The sequence below is a fragment of the Candoia aspera genome, chromosome 1 (assembly GCF_035149785.1).
Source record: "Candoia aspera isolate rCanAsp1 chromosome 1, rCanAsp1.hap2, whole genome shotgun sequence".
NCBI classification, from domain to species: Eukaryota; Metazoa; Chordata; class Lepidosauria; order Squamata; family Boidae; genus Candoia; species Candoia aspera.
The window spans coordinates 340,129,987-340,151,274 of record NC_086153.1 but is presented as its reverse complement, the minus strand read 5'-3'; the positions used below and the strand labels follow the sequence as shown (position 1 = coordinate 340,151,274).

Below are 21,288 nucleotides of genomic sequence, written 5' to 3'. Positions count from 1 at the left end.
AAGCGCAGCCCCCCGAATCCAGGTGACCCCCCTCCAGGCAAAGCCGAAGGGTAGTGTGGAAGAAAGCCCAACTCGGCTGAGGGACCGCCAAAGCCCGGTTTGGCAGCCCGTGCCTTTGGGAAAGCCACACAGCAATTCCTGCTGTGCGACTCCTACGCAAAAAAAATGCACACGTGCCAATCCCTTGGTGCCCGCACGGGAGAATTTCGTCTGAGAGGCTGATGGCATCGTCTTTAGGATGCATCATCAAACCAGGAGTCTGGTAGCCCCGTTTCTGACGCACAAACATTATTCAAAGGCATCGGCTTTCGCAGCGGCAGCTCACGAAAGCCGGTGCCTTTGAATAAAATTTGCAAGCCAGGAAAGGGGCTGCCGGAGGGCTGCTGATGCTTTGCCTCTACAGACCGACACAGCTCCCTTCCTACGCTGGTGCAGCTACGTAGCTGCTGTATGTGCAGATATATTCCACCCAAGGGTAAGATTTGGGAAGGCCCAGTCGGAGGGCGCCTGCTTTGACCTGGAGGGATTCCATGATATTGCCGGTGTTAACAGAACAACCTTGGAAAAACGACGGTTGTTTTGGGGCGGGGGGTCCCATTCGTCTTGCTGGCTAGTTTCTGGGAATACTCAGCGGCACGTTATGAACGTTAATACCACTTTTATTGTAACACCTACAGTAACAGAAACTTGCAAGTCTGAATGTGCTTCCCCCTCCCTCACTTCATCTCCGTGTGAACTAGGAAGGGCTCTGTCAGAGACGTTTTCTCACGCTGCTTTCCCGGCCCAGGGCTCAGGCAGCTCTTACCCGGCCGTGCCTTGGAAGCGGCTCTTCCTCCGGTCCCTCAAGGCCGTTCCCGCTGCCCTCTACTCTGCGCCCCGACCCTGTTTATTTTTAAAAGGGGGCACCTTGCATCCATTTGCCGCCCTTCCTTGAGCCCTTCTTCCAAGGAGGAAAAGGAGAACCGTTCAACCCAGCGAAGGCTGTTAATTCAGTAACGCTCCCCTGGACGTTGGCTAAACCTTTTGGGATGTGCCATTCCCCAAGGTCAACTTCACCCCAGCTCTGGGAGCCGACCGGGCTACTCACATGGCTTCCTTCCGCGGGAAGGCTTCTTGACAGACTCATCTGAGTTGGAGTCGGATTCGGACTTGGGAGTGAGCGCCGGGGTGCCCTCTCTGTTGTTGTCGTCCTCCTCCTCCTCCTCCTCAGAATCTGCCTTGCTGTCCGAGTCAGAGGCGGATTCGATTTTCTGCCAATGCACAAGCGCTCTCAGTGCGCAAGAGGCAGCCGGATCAGGGGCACCGTCCCTCCTCCTTCCAAAATGATCTTCCTGACAAACGCCAAACCCACTCTTCCAGGAGCCAGAAAAGTGGGTGGCAGTATCCCTGCTGGGCAGCAACTCTATTAGCTGGCTGCCGTACCTGACTCTCCCCTGGCCACGGAGTCCAATTGCAGGGCTCCGGATTCACGGATCCAGACATGCGGCCTGCACTTGAGCACTTCCAGCAAAGGGAAGTCCTCCACCTCTCTGGGTTCCTCTCTCCACCTTGAGCCCTCGGTGCCCTCTGAGCCGGGTGTTTGGCTTGCAGACGTTTCATTACCCGGCTAGGGAACATCATCAGTGCTGGGGAGTCTGGGGTTCGCTCCCTGTTTATATACAGCAGCTTGTCACTTCCTGTGCCGGCCCGTATTTGGCTGATAGTGTTTAGCCATCAATAGACGCATGGAAATAAACCAGGTTGACACCCCATTCAAAAGAGACAATAAAAAAGCTGAGGAGGAAACAAAAAGAGCAGAACATCCTCTCCAGCAGCCAGCACCCAGATAAGCAGGGATTAACACCAGACAAACCATCAAGCCGGAAACAATACCCCAATCAAGGAACTACCCAGGGGAAAACCACACAACCAACATGGGCAGGGCAACCTACTCTATATAAACAGGGAGCAAACCCCACTCCCTTCTAGCACGGATGATGTTCCCTAGCCGGGTAATGAAACGTCTGCAAGCCAACCACCCAGCTCAGAGAACACCAAGGACTCCACCGTTCAACCCGGAGCGACAGAGATTCTCTTCTATTGGCATCTCCGCTGTCCACGCGCTCTTGCCGCTAAAGAGCTTTTTCCTCAACATTCAGCTGGGACCTGCCTTCTAGCAACTCAAGTCCCTGATCCTGTGCCCCACTCTCTTTTTAAGTGTCTCTTTCTAAGTGACGTCCTTTCAAGGATCCGAAGTGTACTGCTTCTCCATACTCAGTCCTCTCCCCAGAAGGGGGAGCCTAGCTTTCCCCAAAGCCGGGTCTCTGGCCAGGGAGACGAAAACCTGCCTCTACTATGCCCTTCTCCTTAACCCTAGAGAGGAGCTGCTCCGAGCAGCCTGGCACTAAAGCTCCTGCAGCTGACGGTCATCCTCTGCCTCCCGTCTTCTTGATTGTGATTTTTCAGCTACTTTCTGGGACTCAGGAACCCACAGGCTCAAGGCCTCGTCTGTGCTTTCCTTATCCATTGCTGAACACTGAACTGTAACCCCACCAATAGCAAGACGGGCCTGTACTGTAAAGTCCTAAAAACGGGATTGCCCTGAAGATGGGCTGGAAACCAACTGGAGTTGGACGTTGAAACCATCCTGCTGTCAGGATGGGGAAGGGGTGCCCCTGTGCTCCTGAGCCCGGTTCAGTGGGGTGAAGGTAATTCTTAATCTCTGAGGCTTGATTTCTCCAAGTACATCTACTCGCCCCATCCAGCCCCCTCCTAAGATTGGGGAAAGCACCTCCTTGGCCAATCACCTTTGGCTACAGGACTTTAACTGTGAAACTCCTGCCCTTTAAAGGGGCAATCACTATTAAAGACAATATTCGTAAAATAAATAAAATAAAAACCATCATTAAAGACAATTATCTGTTTCTTTTGTTTCTGATGCTGGCTATGCAGTCACGTATTCTGTGCCTGTCTTGGTTCTCCAGAGGATGAATGGTAATTCATCACCTTTTTCAATGAACAGATCTGAAAGGGCCCTTACCTTTTTCTTCCACCCTCCAGCAGGTGCCCGTCGCGAAGCCCGAGGGGGCGGCTTCTTCTCTGGAGTGAAGTCCTACACAGGAAGACACAGGAATTTACCCTGAAGCCCTCTCAGTTCCTAAGAGCCAGCTTGGTCTGGTAGTGAAGGCAACGGGCTAGAAAGCAGGAGGCTGTGAGTTCTAGTCCCGCCTTAGGCACGAAAGCCGGCTGGGTGACCGTGGGCCAGTCCCTCCCTCTCAGCCCAACCCACCTCACAGGGTTGTTGTTGTGGGGAAAATAGGAGGAGGAAGGAGTATTAGGGATGTTCCCCACCTTGAGTTATTTATAAAAATAATAAAGGCGGGATTAAAAAAACCCTGAATAAACACACACACCCCAACATTAAGGGAGAGCAGGGGAGTGTCTGTTCCCGCTTTTAAATCCTTCATTAAAATAATGAACCTCAAGGCATGCAGAAGTTTGCCTGATGTTACTGTGGGTCCAATTTTCAGGGACTAGGTGACTTCTGATTCCAGGCGCTAAAAGTAGAGATGGTACTACCCTTTGGTAGAGATGTAAAGGGGGCATGGAGGACAAGGCTACAGGCCAGATGTTGCTAAGCAGCAGCCCCACGCACAGCAGCCAAGCGTGGGGCCCGCCCTGAGCTGCACAGCAGTCAGACGCAGGCTCTGCCTCCCACCCCGCAAACCCCACTGGGAAGGGCCACAGCTTAACGGGTACCTTTGCGACAGAAGCTGCAGTGTCCGGTAAGCGGGATGGGAATATCGGTGAATCCTATACAGAAAACCTCCAGGAAAAAGCACTTGGCCAGAGGCCAGAGAAACAGCGAGGATTCTGGGCAGCAGCAGCAGCAGTGAACAATCACTAGCATGGCAGAAAACCGCTGTCCCTACAGTTCTCATCCAGCTCTGAGGCTGCTCAATACGGACAGGACCACAGTGGCACTCGCAGCCACAAAGGGCCATTTATTTAAAAAGGGCCACAGTTTTGGTTGGAAAAACTATGCAAAGTTTTTAATTTAGGAAGGGCTGGCCCTTCCTTCAGTGGCAGGGCTTTCAACCAAACGTTTCCTGTTCACACCTGCGTTATCAGCCTGGAGGTCTTTTAGCGCCCATTCTTCTTTTCACAAGTCTTGCAACTCCACGATACCCCAGTCCCGCAGGAACTGCCAGGTCAGGGTTTTGACTCAGCCCTTCCCAAACCCAACGTTTTTTTTCTGCTTCAACCATCCTGTTGCAGAATTATTTCTAGGTTTAGGATTGCTGTTGTGCTGGGTGACTTACTGCAATGGTATGTGGGAAAGACCTTGAGAAATAGGGTGAAGAGATCCTGCCTAGGGAATGGTCAGATAAGGGAGGGCCTAGCCCGCAGCTGCACAATGGGTGGAGAAAGAGGCTCAGAAGGGACCCTTCCTAACTTCTCAGGCAGTAAATAAGGAGGGTGGGAGATTTGTCCTTTCAGACTTGCACAATTCTGTCAATGTAGCCTTACAACAAACCTGTCTGGTCTACCTGATAAGGCTGATATCAATCTTGCAAGTCTGAAAGTATAATTCTCCCATCGTCTCCTTTACAGCCTGAGAAACGAGGGAGGGTCCCTCCTGAGCCTCTTTCTCCACCCATTGTGTAGCTGCGGGCTCGGCCCCCTCTTATCTGACTGTTCCCTCGGCAGCGACTCTTCGCCCTGTTTCTCAAGGTCTTTCCCACATACCATTACACCATTTCTTCAGCTGCGGGGGTACCCTGACATTCTCCTACAAAATTTGCTAATCCAGTTCATAATTCATTGTTTCTTCAATGACTGTGATCTTGCTGGCTCTGTAGGTTGCCCAGCAGCCTAGACCCTGATAATCCCACTACCATGTTCACAGCTTGGAGAAGGTTCTGTGGCTGGAAAACAGGGCTGTTTCCTCCAACCATACTTCTCATCGATGTCCACCCCCAAATTCTCTTTCATCTCCTCTGTCCACGGAATATCGTTCCAACAGCCTGCTGGATTGCCCAGGTGGCTTTGGCAAACTAGAGACGGGTGGTTTCTGGAGAGCAGGGGTTTCTCCTGTGTGCACACTCTTGCCTGGGGTCTTCCGTACGGACTCAAAAAATAGTCTCGTCAGACACAGCAAGGGGGCCCCACAAATCCTCTACTGATACCGGGGTTCTCTATGACTTCCCAGAGTATTGTGCACCTTGCTGTTGGGGTGATTCTTGTCGAATGAGCATTCCTGGGAACAGTAATATTGATTTATGATTGGTTTATGATTCATTTCCATAAACCTGTTCCCCAATGGAGGCAACTGTGTGCATTTTCCGAAAGGGGAGGGCCCTTCCAGTTCATACCCGACAGTCACTTCACTGATTCGAGCGCCTGCTTTCACTTGCCACCTTGAAAGCCGATCATCCCAGGACTTTTCCCAACAAAGTCAGTGAATATTGGCTTAATGTGTTCAGTAATGACCTGGCACCATATACTGTTTGGCCAGAGCATCTTCATCTACTGAAAAGACCAGTCGAGTTGTAGGTCACTGTCCTGCAGGAGCTGCGGACAGTTCTAAAAGGCTCACAAACTTTCTTTCGCCCCCATAAACTGGCTTTGTGATGACTAAGTCATTTCTCCCAGCTGTTGCTACGGTACTGGAGCCATACTTCGTAGACCGGAATGATTCCTACACAAAAGAGCTAAACGCATGCCTCAGGGCCTGGAGAAAATCAGAGCTCCCACTCCCATCGCACGCCACCTTCCCTAAAATAACTCCACAGGGTTCACCCATCAACAGCTGAGGCTTTACCCACACAAACCCCACCTGGTCACTGTACTTCTCCGATTCAGACGAGCTCTCGGAATTCTCCTCCTCCGAAGGAGAGGGGCTGGCCTGGTCCAGGTCGCTCGAAGATTTCCGGGGCCGTTTCGCCGCCGGCATCTGGAACAGGAGGACGGTAACAGAATTGGACGGTGCGTTAGGGGTGGCCAGGGAGCCCTGAAGGCTTTGCTTTGTCAGCTGCAGCACAGAAAATTACGAACCACCACTCAAGCAGGCACACAGTCCCTCGCCCAGAGCAACTAGGAATCGGCCTGGAAGCGCTGAAAGGGATGGAGAGCCTCATTGAAACAGGTATTCTGTTACTCTCTTACCGAGTGGCGTCACATCGCTCCGTCTCTGCTCCACTGAAACGCTACGTGGTTATGTCATAGTGTAGAACAGGAGAGAAAGTGCAAGAAAGGACAATGGAAGATTGAATCGCCTCCCTTAGAAGGAACCGGGACTGGGTTATTTGAGGGACCGCCTCTCCCCAATTTCATCTGCCCGTCCTACCAGATCCAGCCAGGAGGGCATGTAACGGGTTCCGTCGCCCAGGGAGCTCCATTTGGTGGGCCCGGATAGCGGGCTTTCTCTGCGGTGGCCCCTGCGTTGTGGAATCTTCTCCCCCCGGAGGTGAGGTGGGCTTCTGGAGGTCCCTCAAGACCTGATTATGCCAGCAGGCCTGGGGACAACTGGGGACGGCTGAACTAGGGAGGTGGCCCCCTTATTTTTAACATCCCTTTGTCTTGCATTCTTTGTTTCAGTTGGTTTTTAATATTTTTAACATATTTACTGATGGTTTTTTAGCTCTTTGCGCGCCGCCCAGAGTCGCTTGTTTGTGAGAGGGGCAGCTCTATAAATTTGGAAAATAAATAAAGAAATCAACCGATAGAACATTTGGAGGTTCTTTTGTTTAGAAGGAAGAACTTCCCACAGGCTGCAATGACCTTTTTACTAAGCGTTCTGAAGACTGTCACTTACGTTCACTCAGAGCTGGATGCCAGCTGAGCAGGATCCAAGGAGAGGATGGGGATGTCACCTTGTCAAGCGATCTGGGATCCTTTTAAAGCAGTGAACCCAGGGGAACTGGATGGGGTTTTCTGAGAGATGAGCTTTCCCCATGAGCTTGATCCTTGTCCCTTAGGTGAACAAGGGTCCGAGGGACTGGTCCAGATAGTTGTAAAGCCTCTTTGAGGGAGGGGGTGATGCCACCAGCCTCCAAAGAAGCAGTAGTGCACCCCAATTTTAAGAAGCCAACCCTCAACCCAGGCATTCTGGACAACTGTCAGCAAGTCTCCAGTCCTCTCATTTTAGGAAAGTTGTTGAGAAAATAGTGGGGTGCCTGCCAGAGGGAACGAATTATCTAGACCCTTTCGGTCCTCATTCAGATGCAGACTCAGGCAAAGGACAGAGGCCATATTGGTCACTCAAGCACAGTGTTTCTCAGCCTCAGCAACTTTAAGATATGTGGACTTCGACTCCCAGAATTCCCCAGCCAGTGTGCTGGCTGGGGAATTCTGGGAGTTGAAGTCCACATGTCTTAAACTTGCTGAACTTGAGAAACACTGCATTAGCTCATCACTGGCCCCGCTAACTGTGGAAAATGGGAGTCCAGCCTATGCTAAATACCTCCAGGGCAGCGTTTCTCAACCTTGGCAACTTTAAGATGTGTGGATCCAACTCCCAGAATTCCCCAGCCAGCAATGAGAAACATTGCTGTAGCAGGTGACAGGTGCCGCTTAGATAGAGGATACCCCTTTGTCTTGTTTTATTGATTGACTGATTGATTGATTGAATTGATTGACTGATTGGAGTGGGGTAGCCTAGAAATCAATCAAGCAACTTTGAGCAGCTTCACAGGATTAGGAAACCAACAGGACTGCGCAAACCACAAGACGCACCAAGCCACGACAAAGGCAACAGAGCCATCCTTCCGTACCTCTTGCCAACTCACGGGGCCAGTCCATCCGTCTGAGCCCAAAGTCTGAAGGAATAGCCCGGTTTTTAAGGGGTGTTGAGCGAGCCAAGTGGGGGCCCTGCAGACTTCTGGAGGGAGGGGAAGAGCGTGCATTCCCAAGAGCAGCTGCAGTGACCGAGAAGGATCACTTTCTGGATCTCAGGAGATGACACGGCTCGAGCAATGGGATCTGAAGCCAGCCAGCCCTGTTGGGGTTCATCTCCCAGCAGCCTTCTGGGCCACCGATCAGAGAATCCCTTTGAGTGGCCTGCAAGACGTGGTTCCACTCCTGAGTGGGCAGTTTCAGTTGCTGTGAACCAGAGAGGTCAGGTCAAGCTCTTGGACCCTCCAAGATGGAGTGCCTTGGGGGTCAGCTTTCTTCCCCATTCTGGTCAGTATCTACATTCACCGCCGGGAGTAGTCACCTACTGGTTTGGGGTGAGCAGGAAAGGTGGAAGTCTTGACATGGTGCTTGGAGGCTGTGAGGGGCTGAAGAGGATTTAGGAGAAATCCCAGGATGAGATTTCAGAAACTTCCCCATCTTTAGCTCTAGATGCCACGACCTTTGAAAGGACAAGTCCTCATCTTGGGCAGGGGAGGAAAAAAGAGCCCCATCCTCAGCTTTCCCACACAAAGAGATGCCAAGAGGTCCCTCAAAACATTTTTTCTGGATACCAGGAAAGAAAGTGCTACAGAGGGTAAGGAGCGCTACAAGAGACCCGCCTGTGAGTAACTGCAACAGGGTACTACGCAAGCTGTGAGCCCTGCCACGGAATCACCTCTGACTGTCTACTTCCCTACAGGGGAAGGTGGTCTGCCAAGCTGGTCAGGGTCTTCCGTGCACCAACAAAGAGAACTTGTCTAAAGAACTGGATCCAGCCAAAAGCCTGCCTAGTCTAGCCCTCTGTGTCACGTGTTGCTCAGCCACTGCACTTGGGAAGAGCATGAGTGCGATAAACCGTCACACTGGTGCTCCCCAGGAAGTAGCTAATGTGCAGTGCGCCTACTTCAAGGCTAGGATCATTCTGCATGGCCAGGCACTCTACTCAGCTACCTGACTGCAGCACCAAGAACTAGCTGGACCTTCTCGTCCAAGCAGAGCACGATACAGGAACGCTTATTATCTGGCACATGTGCTGGTGCAATCATAATTGATCCTGAGTGGCATATTTACTCTGTACGGTAACTGGATTAAAACAAAGTGCATCAGAAATAGGTAATTAAAATGCCCCAGGCACCAAATACTACCCAACGGGAGGATCGGAACGACATAGCAAACCCCAAAGCCATGCTGGAAAAGCAAAGATGTTCGTGCTTTTTGAAAACCCAGGCGCACAGGGGCTGATCTGATCTCCAGGGGAATTTACTCCAGAAAAGGGCACCAGCCACCAGGGAGGCCCTACTGTGTGGCCCCTGAAGAGGATGCTCCCCTGGGTTAGGGGAACCTCCTCTTTCAAATTTTAACAGATGGGCAAAACCCACGGGAAGGAGCTGCTCCCCCAAATGCCCAGGACCTGAGCCATGAAGGGCATTAAAGGTGACAACCAGCATCTTGAATGGCACCCAGAGGCAACTGGCAACCTGTTCAGTTCTCAAAGCAGCAGAATTGCGTGGGAAAGCCGACTGGCACCCATAACTCCCTAGGCCTTCCCTCCTGGACCAGCTAAAGCTTCCAGGTGGTCTTCAAGGGCAGTCTCACGTAGAGTGCATTACAGTAGTCCAAGCAAGAGATGACCGAGGCACAAGCGATGACAAGCAAGACCTCTGGCTGCAAGATGGAGATGTGCAGAGGCCCTCCCAGCCCCCGCTGCCGCCTGCTCTTCCAGGAGGACCCCGGATTATGAGCTAGTCCTGCCTGGGGAAGCATGGCCCCTCCAGAATTAAAAATGGACCTTCTCTGGACTCCGAAGGTTTTGGCACACAGAGCTACTGTGTCCTGCTGGGCTGAAGCCCTTGCTCATCCCCATCCAGACCATCTAGCCTCCAAGCTCTCAGCCACGACTCCAGTTTGGCCTGGAGTCAAGATGTAAAGCTAAGAACCATCGGTTGAGCTGGTCCCGTTGCCACCGTAAGCCAACCCGCTTGGAAGGAGAAACACCCTGTGTGATACAGTGACAGTCTGACCCAATTCACCACTTTTTTGTGGCGGTCATTAGGCAAATCACCATGGGCGTTAAGCGAACCACATGGGCGTAAAGCAAATCACGCGGTTCCCTGTTGATGTTGCTTGCCAGAAGCTGGCCGGGGAAGGTCAAAATCAGTGATCCCGTGACCATGGGATGCTGCAGCAGTCATAAATGCGAACTGATTGTCAAGTGCCCAATTGTGATCTGTGTCCGCGGGGATGCTGTGACAGCCGTAAGTGTGAGGACCAGTCGCAAATCGGTTTCCCCAGCACTGTCGTAAGTCTGAGCCATCTCTAAAACGAACCATCACTAAACCTGTTAAGCGAGGACTATCTGCAGCCTGCTGCAGACAAGGTGCTACCAAACTCCACCACCTGGAAATTACTCACTTTCATGGCTAACGATTTCCGCTTCATGCTGCTGTGGTCACTTCCTTTGTCCGACTCATCGCTCTCCATCTTCTCCATCGTCATTCCTGCTGCACCGACACCAGTGGTGGGGGCAGAGCCTTCCTCCCCGGGAACGTCGCTTCCCCCTCCCCCTCCACTGATGTGGTCGATATCGGCAGCTTCGCTGTCGGAGGAACTCAGTGGCTATAGGGTGAAGGGAAGGGGAGCAAAGAGGAAGAGAGGAAGGGACAGCAGTGGCTGGAAAAGGAGCCTTGGGTGGCCTCTGGACACAACTCTACAGAGGAATTGAGGGTCCTCTGACAAGATGCTGCATGGAGAAGGGCAGGGTTGGCCAAAAGGAAGGATCCTGGCAATGCAAAGCAGTTGCACAACAGCAGCTGGAAGTCTAAGGCAGTGTCATCAGCCTTCCCAGGTAGACCAGACGGGAAACATGACCAGATTCTCCTTTAGTAAGGCTGCCTTAACAGAATTTTGCAAGTCTGAAAGTACAGTTCTCCCGCTGTCCCCTTTACAGCCTGAGAAACCAGGGGGAGTCCCTCCTGAGCCTCTTTCTCCGCCCACTATCCAGCTGTGGGCTCAGCTGCCTCTTATCTGACTGTTCCCTCGGCTGCGTCTCTTCCCCTCGTCTCCCAAGGTCATTCCCACATACCATTACAAGTGTTTCTCAACCGTGGCGACTTTGTGTGGACTTCAACTCCTAGGGTTAGGGTTAGGGTTAGGGTTAGGCTTTGCTGGCTGGGGAATTCTGGGAGTTGAAGTCCACACATCTTAAAGTCGGCAAGGTTGAGAAACACTGGTTTGGGGAGACGGGGGACTCTCCTTCGCTGGGGGTGATTAAATAGAAGGGGGAGGACTGTCTATCCCAACTACTTAAGGTGGGGATTCCTGCGCTGGGGTGGGGGTGGGGCTGGACTAGATGACCTCCAAGATCCCTCCCAACCCTTCCATTCTATGAAACATATTCTCTTCCACTGCAAAGCGACTTTGGCTCTTAGGGCTGGCTGCCAGCCAATGCCAGAACAGACAGGCAGCAACAGGCATCGCGTCAGGCAGGCTCACTCACCGGAGGCGCGCTATAGCTGGCATGGGGGTTGTTCTGGATTTCCCACAACCCTTCATTGAAGCCTTTCCTCTTGTTGGGCTTCCCGTATTTGTCCTTGTACTTTTCATAAGGGAACAGGTCCTTCGGACCCAGGAACGCCCTGCGGGACAAGGACAGACCAAAGAAGAGATGCCAGGGGCTGGGCAGAGATAGCAACACCCCCCCCAACACACTTATGCCACCAACCCACAGACTCTCCAAACCCAGCACTTACGTCTCGTGGGTGCCAAAGAAGAATATGGGATACTTGTTGGGGGGAGGCTTCACGGCCCCATCAATGATATCGTCAATCTGGAAGGAAGGCAGGGACAGAATCAGTCAGCAGCGGAGGCCAAAGGGAAGGCTGGCTATGCTCAAGCTGGGGCCAGCCCAGCCTCGTGGTTAGCAGCGTCGTAAGAGAATCACACAGGCGCTTTACCTGCCTGAGAGCTGAAAAGGGAAGGTGGATAGGATACAGGTAGCCCTTGCTTAATGACCACAATCGGGACTGGAAACTCGGTTGTTGAGTGGCACGGCCGCTAGGCAAAAAAATCACATGGCTGTGCTGGACTTATGACATCACTCCTGCTATGGTCATTAAGCGAATCACTGCGGGCCATTAAGCAAGACATCATGTGACTGCAACTTGAGATTTCACTGCCGGCTTCTCCGCTGACTGCTTGTCGGAAGCCGGCTGTGAAGCAGGCAAGTGGCGATCATGTGACCACGGGATGTTGCAATGGTTGCGAATGCCCACTGGTTGCGAAGTGACTGCAGGGATGCTGTGACAGCCTTAAGCACAAGGACCGGTCATAAGTTTACTTTTTCAGTGCCACTGAACGGGGCAGTCATTAAGAGAGGACTATCTGTATCATCAAGTGCCACAGTGCGCAATTCCCAGTAGAGGTGTGAACCCACAGTAAGATCTATGGCTACGTGCATCTGGTGAGTTCCAAGAAGAGCAAAGCTGGTCATGTACGGCCTCCTGGAGCTCAATATAAATACAGGGTAGGAATATCTGAGAGCTTCATGTGGCGCAGAGGGGTAGGTGGCAGTATTGCAACTGAAAACTTTCCCCACGACCCGGGTTCGACCCCAGCGGGAGCCGGATTCTCTCTCGGGCAGCCGGCTTGGGTCGACAGCCTTCCACCCTTCCGAGGTCGGTAAAAGGAGCACCCGGCTCGCTGGGGAAGGTGGCGACCGGGGAAGGCAGTGGCCAACCACCCCGCTCTACAGTCCGCCGAGAAAACGTCGCGAAAGCGGCATCCCCCCAGAGAGTCAGACGTGACCCGGTGCTGGCACAAGGGACCTTCCACACAGGAATATCTGCCGGGGGGGAGGGGGGGGAGTCAGAAAAGGAGGCTATGACCATGCAGTTGAAGTCCCAACCAATGAGTCCCTTCATCACACAATCACGGCCACCGTCTCAACCTCTCTATTGCCTTCCCTGCTGACACACAGGTAGAAGGCCAGGTTCAAATCTTTCTTCAGCTAAGAAGCTCACCAGGAGACCCCGGGCAGCTTAACCTGAATCCGGAAGGAAAGAGAGGGAAGGAAGGCAGAAACCCGTGCCAGGCCCTAAGCTGTGGGAACGAAGGGGAAGTCCAAAGGCAATAAGCGCAGGCTTCCTACAAGCTGATGACGCTCCCAAACTGCAGTAACTCTGTCTTTCCTGCTGATGTTGGTTGCAATACGAGATGGGCGGTGAATAAATATGATAAATAAATAAGTAAACAAATAAATAAAATGTTGATGGTGGAGGGACCTGCTGAAGAGGTGCTATGGGCAGAACCTCCTCTCCGAGCCCCAGGTGAGGATCCCAAGGTACATTTTTGAGTGGGGAAAATCGGCTTCTAGGAGAGGAGAGGGGCTGCAGGTGAAGCAGGCAGGCTAAACAGCCGCCAGCCCAACTGGCTGCACACGGAGAGCAACTCTGAGCTCCAACCAGCCGGCGCACACGTATTTCCCCGGAATACCTCTTCCTATCGGCAGGGATAGCCTGATGGAAAATAAGAGGGGTGAATGGGCACAAGGGATTCTTTCTTCACCCCTCTCTTGCCTCTGGGCTTGCAATTCCTAGCAGAGCAGGTGGGTGTCTGCGGAATATGCGTCCAGTGGCTGATTCTGGGGGAACTGCTCAGTGACCGACGTTTTACCAGGCAAGAGAGTTCGTACGATCTGCAGAGGGTTCTTGCTGTACCTGCGGGGGAGATGCTGTTTGGAGATCTACCTTCCATTCAGGAGGTAGGGAAACTTCACTGAGATACAGGATACAGAGACTCTGGTGGATTTTTCCCCTGGATAGTCCGACAGACGTTAGACCTGAAAGACGTAACATGCCTTCCCCCACAGCAGACGACGATACAGCTGGAGCTCTTCAGCGTCTTCTTAAATGTCTCCAGAGCTCTGCCTTTTTCTCAGTCGGTGTGCTCCATCACTGAACGGTAAAGTTTCTGCAGTCCACTTCTTGTGGATATACACTTTGGCCCCAAGAAATCTGTGTGTTCCTGCCTTTCAAATGCCTCGATGTGTCTTGCCTCTCTCTTCTGAGTATTCCCAGTTTCTCCAATTATTCCAAAAAATCTGGACTTTTTATACCCCTCATCATCTTTATGTTACTCCTCTGGACTGGCTCCAGGTTGCACACACGCGAAGATCCAGGTTCTCATCAAAGTTCTTGTTAAAATATGGTACCCAGGACGGAACGGAATTTGGCCCTAGAAACAAACCTTCGTGGGACGGGTCAAGTGTGACAATGCTTCCCACGTCCAGTTATGAAAATAGCACGTTCCGCCCTCCAGACTGGAACTGCCAGCACAGAAATGCATTTTGTACAGGGTGCACAGATCAAGGCCAGGTTTGCCAGGCCAGGGATACAAGGAGTTCCCGTTCCACTGTTTAGTTTGACCAAGGAATCATCAAACATGTGGGGAACAGGACAGCCTTTCCCAAAATTCCCCCGTAAGGTCTTTGAAAGCAAAAAAAGCAACTGGGACACCATCACTGCACACAACTTCTCTGACAGCTTAGAAGCAAGAATACGAGGCACTAGCTATTCCTCAAACTACGTAAGACGGTTTCAGGATACAGAAGTGAAAATCTGGGGGCCTGCCACTGAAAAATGTAGGGCATAATACCCCAGTTTTCCAGAGTTTGGAGGAAAACCAGCAGCAAGGTCATATTATGTCCATGGGCACCCACGTTCCCCTAGATACCTCTCGTGGTGTCACCACCTGATTTCTTTTTAAAGCTTCTTTTAAGAAAATATAAAAAATATGACTCTTACATGCTGCAAAGTGAAGCATCCGCTTCCATCAAGTTTGTCTGCAGTACTGCCTTTGAATCTTGTAAAAAGTCCCAACGAAAGGACCGAGAGCATCCAGGCGGAAGAGGTAGCCGGCTTGCTTTCTGGTAAATGGGGATGTTGCAGCTGGCCGTGGCCGTGCGGCAGCCATTTTACGAATGGCCATTTGGCGCATGGGCTCATTGCATGCTCTCAAAATCGGATGGAGTCAGGTGGCACCCAAACTGAATTAATAAATAAAATTTCCAATTGGGTCACTAGGACAAGTGTCCTCCTTGACCTCTGCAATGCCCAGAGAAGAAGGTGCCAGGAGCACGTGGAAACAGAACACTTACTGAGTGTCACTGGCGGGCTACCTGCTTAAAACAAAGTTGCATTTTATTAGGTCAGGGTTTCTAAACAATAGGACCAATTGGTCGGTTGTGACCAACAACCTTGGGTTATTTTTTTGGTAGCATAGTCTGATGGGTGAATCTAGGATGCTAGTCTCCTTTCAGTCAAACATGATTCTGAGTGACTCCAGGGGCACATCCATGCAATGCCACCGTCTTCAAATTTGAAACTTCTCCAGCTTCAAGTCAGAAACTCTGAATTGTGAGTCAGAGTGCTCTGATCATTTTGGAAGTGTTTCAAGCTCAAAACAACCCTTTCCAAACTGAGAGCAATGCAGAAGAGACCCCTTCAAACTTGGAAAGTTTTGCATTCACACACCTCTAGGATGTAGTTTACTATCCCGATACCAGGGAAGACTTGGCTTAAGGAATGGAAGTGGCAGGACATTGGGGAAGTGAATGTGTACGGGTATTCCTCGCTTAATGACCACAACTTGGACCAGAATTCCAGTTACTAAGCAAACCACACAGTTCTCCATTGATTTTGCTTGCCAGAAGCCAGCTGAAAAGGTTGAAAATGGCAATCATGGGACCACAGGATGCTGCGACTGTCATAAATGTCAATCAGTTGCAGAGCGCTCAAATCATGATCACATGGCGCTGTGGCGGTCGTAGGTGTGAGCACCAGTTGTAAGTCAGTTTTTCCAGCGCTGCCCTAAGTCCAAACTGTCACTAAACGAATGGATGTTAAGTGAGGACCACCTGTAATGCCAGTTCTTGATTTCAAGGGAAACCAAAACTGAGCATAGCCCTACACATATCCCGCACGACCAAAAAACCCTAAACAACCACCCTTTTAATAAATTCACAGCAATGACAATAAGGGAAAGCTGCTCTGAATCCATTTGGACAGCCTTAAACAGCCAATAAATCAATCCACAGCAAGAAAAGTTGATGGAAAACAACACCCTAAAGGGAATTCCTAAAGAAGATACGTAAAGTATAATTGCAAGCAAGTCCAGTGGGGGGGGGGGTGGAGGAAAGCAGCAGAAACCAATATGCCTTTACAAAAACGTAGCCAAGACCTGAAAGCAAAGGCAGACGCACGTAGGAAAGGCAGAGCCCAACGGCAAAAGGACAATACAGAGAGAGCGCCCTGAACTGTAGGCTGTCAGGGAAGGGAAAGCTCAGCATGTGCTGAGGTTTGTCAGCGATGCTAAAAATATCAAGGGTGACTTCTTTAGACATTGCACCCTAAGGATACTGGAGGAAATAGCTGATCGTCTGGCACTTGAAAAATCGTGAAGAAGTGGCGCCAGATGGTGGGAGGAGAGCGAACATTGCCCGTTTTCAAAGAGGAGGGAAGGAAAGATCTGGAGGACCAGTTGAGCGAATCTGACAATGATTCTGAGAAGGCTCAAGAGCAGAAATCCTGACATCAGTGTAATCATTACCAGAAACCAGCATGAATTTTCAAGAACTAAGCAGGGCTGGCTGGGGAATTCTGGGAGTTGAAGTCCACACCTCTTAAAGTTGCCAAGGTTGAGAAACACTGAACTAGACTAATCTTTTGGCACTATTTAATCAACTTAACTTCCTTCAGATTTGGGAATGCTGTAGACACGCAACATATATTTAGCCTGCAACAGAGTGTTTGACAGGATGATTAGCAGGCTAATTAAGTGCGGAGTGGATGGCTTCACAACTAAGTGGATGTGTAATTGTAATGAAAAGTCTGTTTATAGACTGCTCGTTCAAATCGGAGGGAGGTAGTTTGGTGTCCTGGAGAAGGCATCAGTCTAGAAACTGGGAGGCCGTGAGTTCTAGTCCTGCCTTAGGAACAAAGTCAGCTGGGTGACCCTGGGCCAGCCACACTCTCTCAGCCTAGGAAGGAGGCAGTGGCAAGCCACTTCTGAAAAACCCTGCCAAGAAAATGGCAGGGACTTGTCCAGGCAGTCTCCGAGAATCAGACATGATTAAAAAAGAAGAAAAAGCAAGTGGAACACACAAAGGATCAGTCCTGGGTGCAGGAGAGAGATTTTGGTCCATCGCAAGATGAGTGAGATGAGCTTAAGTTAAAATGTTACTTTAAAAATGCTACTTCAAATACTAGCTAAGGCTGTTCCCATTGCAAGTTCTTATACAAATTCAAAAGGAATTTAAAATAATAACCATCCTATAGGGCCAACATGATGCAAGGAAGAAAAAAGCAATCATTCCCAACATCGGCTATCCTGTGCTCAAGGCCTCTGCAATCAAATGGCAAATATTTAAACTCAGCGGACCAGCCCCCCCACCCCGCCCCCCCCATGAGTCCACAGTTATTTCAGGAGCCTTCGTATTGCACCATTCATTAATGGTGCATTTATGTTTATATTGATTGTGCGACGTAAGACCTCAGGGAGAGAAGTGGGCCAAGCCAGATACCGCTTGCACAGGCACCTGACCTTACACCTGTGAAAAGTCTCGGCGGGGGGGGGGGGGTTGATAGCAGGGCCCATAGTAAAGAAAACCCAAACAGAGCCTTGGTGAGAAACAGGGAGCTCCTTCCTAAATTTCAAATGGCAGTTAACAGACAAGCCCAGTCCCACACAAAATTCAGTGGATAAAAAAGAAGAAATCCTTGCATGGCTTCCTGCTTTCTTGAGCAAAGTAACAGACTAGCTAAGATGGTTTGTCGTCGTTCCTTTGCACTGGGTAGGACTCTCTTAAACAGATACAACGGCCAGAGCCAAAGGTGCCCCAAATTCTCAAGCCTAGCTCCTCTTGCTTAAATCTTGGGGTAGTGTAAGGGAAAGTCAGCAAGATCAAGCCATGTTGTTCCACCCGTGGACACGGAGGCACGTGAGCACTAACACCTCCATGCTCAAGCAGGGACCCTCGCCTGACTTCACGCGGGTCGTCCCTCCTCTCTCTGTGGACAACGGCCTGATGCTTGGGCCAGAAGGAGCCTGCAGCTCCAGCTCCTGAAAGCGTTTGCTTTTCAATAAAATCGGTTAGTTGGAAAAGGCGTGAGCAGCCTCCTCCTGATGTTGGGCTATACTGGACTAACGTGGCTCTCCTCCTGCCATGTCTCTGACATGCGGGTGGAGTCACGTGCTTAAATCAGTATCCGCAAAGACACACCACCCCAACTCTTTGAGGCTCATGTATATTCCCCAAATACCAAAAGCCTATTACAAAGTCCTAGGCAGCATATATTCATATTCATATATCCATATCCCTCTCTCTATATATAGGTAGATATAAACATATATGGATATACAGATATATACGAACGTAGACAAGGACCAGAAGACGGTGGTGGTGATCGATGTGGCGGAGCCAAGAGACAGCAGCATCAGGAAGGAGGAGTTGAGAAGCTGGAGAGGTCCCAGGGCCTGGAGGAGGAACTGGGGCGGATGTGGAAAGGGAAGGCCAAAGGGGTCCCGGTGGTGGGAGGGCCACTCGGGGCTGTGACCCCCAAGCGGGGAGGGGGGCTCCAGCAGATCCCAGGAGCAACCTCAGCGCTCTCTGTCCAGAAGAGCGCAGTGCCAGGAACAGCCGAGATCCTGCGCAGGACCCTCAAACCCCCAGGCCTCTGGTGGAGGACCCGAGGTTGGGGAAGACACACACCGCCCACAGGGGTGAGAAGGGAATTTTATATATATATACATATATAGAGAGAGAGAGAGAGAGAAAGAGAGAGAGAGGGAGAGAGCATATATGTATGTATGCGTGTGTGTGTGTGTGTATATATATATATATATATATATATATTACAAACAAAATGTAAATATATGTAAAAAGATACCAACACGCACACACCTTACATATTTTACATATCCTTACAACATGTAAGAACATACAAACGTGCACATACGTGACCGGGAGAAACACAACCACGCGCGACAGGCACACACTAAGGAGGCGACGTCTGCAGATGCACAGGAGTCAGTAACCGCCCTGCACCTGCACCTGCACCGCACGCACCCGGGGCTGGGGGCCGGCACCGCGACGCGCGCACGCCCACCCCGTCCGGGCGCACCGGTGTCCCGCATCGGCGGACGGCCCAGACGCGCGCCGGCAGGCGGAGCGGTGCAGCTGCGCGTCTGCACGCTCGGCACACAAGCCGGCCCCGCCGCACGCCGCCCGGGACGCGCGCGCCGTTCGCGGGCCCCGGGCAGGAGCCTGCGGGGGGGACACCGCCCCCTCCCCTCCTCTCCCTCCCTCCCCTGCCCGGCCGCTGCGATGGTGATGGGGAGGAAGGCGCGGGGTCCGCGGCCGGGCTTGGCAAAGACCTGGCGCGGGCCGGCCCCCAGGCGCCCCCGGGACGAGTCCCGCCCTGGAGCAGAGGGGCGCTGCCCCCCGCCCCGAGGAAGTCACGTGCAGGGCGCGCTCCAAAGCAGGGGAGGGGAGACGCCCCCCGCCACGAGCGAGGGGGAGGGCGCGGTTGCTAGGCGACGGCTCTTCCCATCCCTCCCCCGCCCGTCCGCGGCCCCCTCGCGGGTTTCTCACCCACCCGGGCCGGCCAGTGCGGGTAGCCCTTCATCTTGGCGAAGACGAGGTCTCCGGCCTTGAAGCCGTGCGGCATCGCGGCGACGGGCAAGCAGGCCCCGGCCAGGCCTCAGGCTTCGCCAGGCAACCGGGAGGGGCGTGGCCGCCGGCCTGAAGGGAAGGAGGGCGGGACACGCGCTTGGCGGCGGCTCATTGGCCCGCCCCGGTGTCGCTTCGGCGCCGCGGCCGTCCGGCCCGCGAGGCTCATTGGCTGGCGGGATGGCGGCACGCGCGCCGCGCGCTCCATGCCAGAGGGCCAATCAGAGCCCGCAGAGGGTAGAGGGGGTGGGAGCAGCTGCGCCGAAGGAGGACGGGATAGGCCAGAGGCTGCGGGGGAGGGGGCACGGGGGCAAAGGGCGGGGCTAAGGTGGCAACGGGGGGCGGAGCGTGGGGGAACTCTGCACATGCTTCGAAGTCTTGGTCTCGCCGTGGGGGTTTTCAGCGGCTGTAAAATCCATCTGGGTGGTCGCTAAGAGGTGACCCCGACTTGATGGCGCATAATCAATCAGTTGTAAGGAGGGGGTCCGCCCCACGCAGGCAGGAGGGTAGGCACCCGCTGTCCCTGGGTCACAACCCCCCTGCCAGGAAGGCCAGGCTTTCCTGCGCCAAGTGGGGCGTGTGGGCCGGCCTCCCCCAACCCAGTTGCCTCCAGAAGAGTGGACTGTACCTCCTCTAGTACCCAGGTTGAATCTGGCAGGGGATTATGGAAGGTGTAATCCAACACTCCCCCCCACCCGCCCCGTAATCCCGGCCTGTGAGTGATCTGAGTCCGGTCAACGTCCGTAGCAGCGGCTGGCTTGCTCCTCACGGACCCCAAGGGTGCAAAGTTGGTAATGGCTTTTCTGGGTGGCCTCCACACCCACAGCAAATTTGCTCCAGGCAGCGAAAAGTGCATCATCCTTTGCTTACCCAGGAGGGTGACAAAGGAAAGAAAAAGAAAGCACGGGAAGCCTTGGGAACAATTGGCTTTGGCATCGCCCAACCTGTTTCCCAGCTGCCTTTCCTCTCCCCTCCGGATGGGATCTGGCCAATTAAATAAACTGCAGTTCGCTGGCTAAGCCGGTCTCCCTGGCACGCGAACTGGAACAGCCAGGCTCGCAACTCATGCCAGGTGGGAGCCAAACAGCCCCTGCTGGAGATTGGCATCTGGGCAAACAGAGAGACTCCTGCTGCCCCCTCCCTATGTGTTCCCCTTCAGTCCTCGCTCTATTGAAACTAAGCAGGGAAGCAGCAACTTTCTGGGCTGGGAAAATAAAAGTGAAAAATTGATGTATTCAGTAGCTGTTTTCCCGGGAGTTAATGTAAGGGTGGTGCATTTGGACGCACCCCCCCCCAAAGTGTAGCCCCATCTACAAAGAAGGGCAATGCGAGAATCAGTTTGGTGTCGTGGTTAAGGCACCAGGCTAGAAACTGAGAGATTGTGAGTTCTAGTCCTGCCTTAGGCACAAAGCCAGCTGAGTGACCTGGGGCCAGTCACTTTCTCTCAGCCCTAGGAAGGAGGCAATGACAAACCACTTCTGAAAATCTTGCCAAGAAAACTGCAGGGATTTGTCCAGAATCGGACACGGCTGAACGGATAAAAGAAAAAAGCATAGCCCCATCTACAAAGAAGGGCGGTGTGTGAATCCAGTAATTAGTAAGATTGTCCACGCATTTTGGGTGCAATTAGATCCAATGTGGGGAATCTCAGATCTGTGAACTGTATGCAGTCTGTGCGGAGGACCCCA

General features: G+C 52.3%; 1 protein-coding gene and 1 long non-coding RNA gene across 2 annotated transcripts in view; both read right to left on the bottom strand.

The window, feature by feature from the left end:
* HDGFL2 (HDGF like 2) overlaps positions 1-19,680 on the bottom strand; it is a 34,450-nt gene extending 14,770 nt beyond the window's left edge. The window contains exons 1-7 of the mRNA XM_063290950.1: positions 19,527-19,680; positions 11,625-11,701; positions 11,372-11,510; positions 10,288-10,491; positions 5,819-5,935; positions 3,020-3,091; positions 1,088-1,250 (exon numbers count right to left, since the gene is read on the bottom strand). Of these exons, the coding sequence (XP_063147020.1) occupies positions 1,088-1,250; positions 3,020-3,091; positions 5,819-5,935; positions 10,288-10,491; positions 11,372-11,510; positions 11,625-11,701; positions 19,527-19,598 (844 nt within the window). The 5' untranslated portion in view covers positions 19,599-19,680. The remainder of the gene's footprint in view (positions 1-1,087; positions 1,251-3,019; positions 3,092-5,818; positions 5,936-10,287; positions 10,492-11,371; positions 11,511-11,624; positions 11,702-19,526) is intronic.
* Positions 1-21,288, bottom strand: part of LOC134488509 (uncharacterized) — a 679,404-nt gene that overhangs the window by 473,118 nt on the left and 184,998 nt on the right. The gene's annotated exons all lie outside the window — the stretch shown is intronic.